The sequence below is a fragment of the Barbus barbus genome (assembly GCF_936440315.1).
Source record: "Barbus barbus genome assembly, chromosome: 3".
Classification (NCBI taxonomy): Eukaryota; Metazoa; Chordata; class Actinopteri; order Cypriniformes; family Cyprinidae; genus Barbus; species Barbus barbus.
In genome coordinates this window covers 37,375,205-37,380,227 of record NC_136731.1, presented here as the reverse complement: position 1 = coordinate 37,380,227, position 5,023 = coordinate 37,375,205, and the positions used below count along the sequence as shown (strand labels likewise).

The 5,023-nt window shown below is 36.8% G+C and overlaps 1 protein-coding gene across 2 annotated transcripts; it reads right to left on the bottom strand.

Annotated features, from left to right (window-relative positions):
• Positions 1-497: 497 nt before the first annotated feature.
• Positions 498-4,153, bottom strand: LOC306859390 (ADP-ribosylation factor-like protein 5B). 2 transcript variants are annotated; one of them, XM_079400405.1, is made up of 6 exons: positions 3,827-4,153; positions 2,841-2,901; positions 2,574-2,721; positions 2,352-2,435; positions 1,292-1,443; positions 498-1,161 (listed from the first exon to the last, which is right to left on the bottom strand). In XM_079400405.1, exons 1-6 carry the CDS (start codon positions 3,870-3,872, stop codon positions 1,113-1,115), a joined length of 540 nt encoding a protein of 179 aa, XP_079256531.1. In that variant the 5' UTR covers positions 3,873-4,153; the 3' UTR covers positions 498-1,112. The 2 variants fall into 2 exon arrangements, with proteins under 2 accessions (XP_079256531.1, XP_079256530.1); XM_079400404.1 differs by lacking the exon at positions 3,827-4,153 and having other exon boundaries at positions 2,841-3,113.
• Between the last annotated feature and the right edge of the window lie 870 nt (positions 4,154-5,023).

Genomic DNA, 5,023 nt, shown 5'->3' with positions numbered 1-5,023 from the left:
CAATTACTTATTTTCTTTTACTAATGTATACTAATACATAAGAAAATGTATTTTGACTCATTCTAAAACTGAGAAAATCTCTGGTGCTCCTGTAAAGAGAAAGTTCAGCACATCACCTATAAAGGAGTGCAAATTAGATCTCACCTTTGTGAGGTGTAAAAAAAACAAGCTATTCAGAAACCTAGATTAATATGAAACAACGGGGGCCGATTGTCCGGTGACAATGATATATACATTAGCAAATCAAAATGCACACAACATGCATAGCAAATAGGTCTATTGTTGGCTTTAATGCATTTGCATATGGATCTATAAAAGGTCAGGACTGATTATCATCTGAATGATCAACGCAAATTGAGCCGTAGCCAGCTTCTGTTTGATCTGATAATCATTGATTGTCTTTCTCTCGCTTGGTCTGCGTCTCTATTTTATGATCAAGTCATACACATTTTGAACCAGGCTAAGTATATTTGTCAGAGACAAAGGCATTTTTTTTTGTAGATTTTTATTTGTACAAAACTTTTTTTTGTACAAAATTACATAAGAAAACATACCATGAATATCCAGAATACTTTCAAAAATAAAATACTTGAACACTTATTCCCTTCTGCATGCTCACATCTGTAGAACATACACAAATCAATTCCCTTTAAATACTTCAAGTAATGCTTGTTCAATAGCTTAGTGGCTCATCGTGAATCAGTACAGGAATGTGAACCGTCACCCCCCACCACCCCTTTGAGATGGATGCCTGTAGACAATAACTCCACGTGAGAAGCGGAGCCGTCAGCACAGCCGGAGGTGAATACAGTGGCGACAACACATCATGATCAGGTCAGATCATTTCAAAAGTCAGTAATGCAAACAATGTGGACCTCTAGAACGGAGTCACATAATGTACAAACACAAACGTTTATACAGACACACACACTCTCTCTCTCTCACACACAGAGTCTCCAGGCTCTCTCTGGTAGCCAGAGTCAGTGGATGAAGCGTGTTCCTCCAGGATTCAGTATTTGAAGATTATTCAGACAGAGGCACTGAGAGCTGGATGAAAGTCTTAAGTAGGCCTGATCTCTCTTTTAGTAGGTTTAAGAAGCACCGTTGCTGGACTAATTCGCCACAACACGGGAGCGCATCCAATCCAGACTGGCTGGTAAACTGTAGGGGGAAGAGAAGGAGGTGGGTACAAATTAAATACACAGGCTTTCACTCAGATCAGGGATGTGGAAACATTTTAAACAAGCAAAACACTCAGGTAAACATACACACTCCTAGAAAACACTCATACCCTTCTCCAGTGAGTGCGCAGCAGGCCTGGACGTGCCAGGAGCGAGCGTTGAGCGAGCCGAGAGTCAGACTCTGAGAGATCTCTGCCGCAGACATGCTGTTCTTCATGTCCTGCTTATTCGCCAAAACCAGCACCGATGCATTCTGCAGATCCTGTGTGGACACACAAGGAGGATAAGCAATGAAATTAAACTGTCAACATTAAAGAATAATGTTCAAAACAGCTAAGACTAGGGCTAGTCTCACTTGGGCTGGTCTAACCCAACCCTATAAGCCTGATTCAATCATTTGTTTGCATATTTAAAAAGTACACAAAGTCTCTAGATGACATTTTAAATCACAAAAATATATATGTTTGTTGTTATATTGGTGAATATAAATAAAAAATATAAACTAGCATACAACATTCTTTCATGTCCATTTAGTGAAAAAACAACAACATGGAAACCATGCATTATTTGCATGGCTTTATCAAAATTTTAAAGTATTTTACTATCAAATAGGCTATGGTTACAGCTGATATGGATCATGATTGGAAACAATGCCTTTTTAAGTAGAGATATTATTTTGAATCGAGGAGATTATTGTTAACTAAAACTACTAAAAACACTTTTTTTAAAACTGAAAAATCTGAAATAATAATAAAACAAATATTTGATGGAAAAACTAACTAAATGAAAATAAACGTTGCTTTGGCAACTAAATGAAACAAGTTTAAGTTGAAACACTAAAATGACTAACGGTAAATAAAGCAACTACAGCTAAAACTGAAATAAATGAAATATAAATAATAATAATAATAATATTAAAAAAAGAGGAAAACATTTTATAAAATGACAAAAGCATAACAAAATTACTAAAAATATAAAGAAATATAAAAAACAATTAAAAATATTGATTAAAAAAAAAACTATAGTTACACTGTAACATACTCGAAGTCTAAATAAATACACATTTTTTATTAAACCCAGACCCTGATACTACACATGCAAAGTGCATGAAATACCCATCATGAAATATTCATAACAACTGTGTCATGAAGCAGCTGAATGCAAACTAACCTCGTGTGCAAGCATGCGATGAAGCTCCTCTTTAGTTACAGTCAGGCGTTCTCGATCAGTGCTGTCAACCACCAGGATGACAATCTGTAACATTTAGAGAGGCATTTTATTAAGACTTTAAAGTTGATAATAATGTATCTGCCTCTAAGCAGAAGGGAAAGATCAATCATGAGAATATGACATATTTCCTGTCACACAGGCACACAGGTTAATGACACGCACCTCTGTATTACAGTAATACGAGTTCCAGGTAGCTCGGAGACTCTCCTGACCACCAATGTCCCAGACGAGGAAGTGCGTTTTCTTTACAGCAATTTCCTCAACGTTGCTGCCAATTGTGGGAGAAGTCTGCACGGCTTCTTTAGTTAAACTGGAAAGAACACAGTGTACAAGGTTCAAAAGCCGAGTGAAAACAGGTAACATGTAATAACACACTGACAAGAGTCATGTGCGTCTCCTGTTTATGCTTTCAAAAAGAAAAACACTTACAACTGGTAAAGGATGGTGGTCTTCCCGGCATTGTCCAAACCGACAATAATTACTTTGTGTTCTAAAAAGAGAGAGAGAAAAGAGACATGTTTTAATCTATTCTGTATGACACCGCTTATAACATCGACCCGGTTAACATCCATGCAATGCATTTCTAAGAACACAGTGTTCAGTGATCTATATCTGTTTGGGTTTAACAAAGTTCAGAAAAGTTGGGTAAATTGTTCCAGAATACGATCTTTGAACCTCACTGGCATGTACAATCTTATCTGACATGTGTACAGACATGTATTTGTCAGTGCTTACATGTTATTAGTGCCACTAAAATGGGCTTTTAACATTCGAGCATTAACCCTGGGTAATCTGGTTTCACATCTCATCCTGATAAGGTTGAAAAAAATGTACACTGTACATTCATAAACATTCTTGGGTTACTTTCTTATTTGGCTATTTATGAGACGAGTAGCATTGACTGGACTAAAAGCACAGGTAATGAGACTATATGAACTTATTATTCATATGTTAAAGTTTTGAGTGGAAGTCATTTTAAATCTGAAACATAACACAAGTTAAGACTAATTAGTGTCAGAATAAACAACGCGTGCGAGTGTTAGAAAACAAACCAAGCTAATGAATATTTAATGAATACGAGCTGAGGACGTTTATGATTGGTTGTGTTTCTAAACAAAATTCTAATCCATAGTTAGAAGTGCCTACAAAAGTGAAAATGTCCACAATGGCCTTTATCCGGAGTTTGAAAGCACGTGAACCCTTAAGAGCTCAAATGTATTCGTAAAAGCATTGAAGAGAACAACATGTTAAGTTTCTCAAAAGCCAGGACTGAATGTTACCTGTGACTGAAAACAAGTAAACCATCTCGACTACAGTCATAATAATAAAACATAGTATTAAACGCTGCTAAAATACTTACCTGGCAAAATCAGAATAATAAAAAACAAAAGCACATCGTTTTTAATTCGTCTCACCTCTGTCTCCGAACACAGTCATGAGTTTGGCGAACAGAAGCCCCATCTCCGAAGGCGCTGGAGTGAATCTGATCTTCTGGATGCTTTGATTCTTTCAATCTGGGCTGTAAATACTTTACTAGCTTAAAACAACGATCGTTAGTGTTCTTGTTGCTCTGTATTCTCACACAGATCGTTAAGATGCGCGAGTTTATGTTAGGAGAGTCTTTCCCTGAGCGTCTGGTGTCTGTTTAATTACCCCTCTGCTCCGATACAGCGAGTCCCGTCGTGTTTTCCGTGGGCGTCTGCACTCCGCGCATTTAAACGACGCGTGCTGACGCAGAGGGTAGACTGAACCACAGACCCTCATTGGACGTACATGGCGATGACGCAGTGTTCCGCACCGTTCCTTTTACTCGTATTTGGAACGGGGCGGGCGTTCTTCGACAGTGTGACGTTTTATTTTCGCATTACAGGGGAATTTGAGAGGAAGTGTAATGGAACTCTAACCAGAAAGTAAAAGAGAGCTCAAGGAATTCCCTGGACTCTCTTTAAATTAGTTTCTGTCACGTGATCATCTTTCTGATATAAAATGTGATTGTGCCTTATATAATGGACTCAAATCAATAACCTTACTTGACATTTTCTTCTGACCTTCTGAGTGATTCTTTATCAACCCTTATACAACCAGAAATCAATCACAGACAGAACAAAACACCAACCAAAACAATACTATTGACTAGTATATTGATTTGAAATGTTGAACTTCAAAGAACTAAATCAAATATATGTGACCATAGACCACAAAACCAGTCATAAATTTCGAAATTGAGATGTATACATCAACTGAAAGCTGAATAAATAAGCTTTCCATTGATGTATGGTTTGTTAGGATCGGATAATATTTGGCTGAGATACAACTATTTGAAAATCTGGAATCTGGAAAAAAATGAAATATTGAGAAAATCGCCTTTAAAGTTGTCCAAATGAAGTTCTTAGCAATGCATATTACTAAACAAAAATGAAGTTTTGCTATATTTATGGTAAGAAATTTACAAAATATCTTCATGGAACATGATCTTTACTTAATGTCCTAATGATTTTTGGCATAAAAGAAAAATGAATAATTTTGACCCACACAATGTATTTTTGGCTATTGCTACAAATATACCCCAGCGACTTAAGACTGGTTTTGTGGTCCAGGATCACAATTTTTTG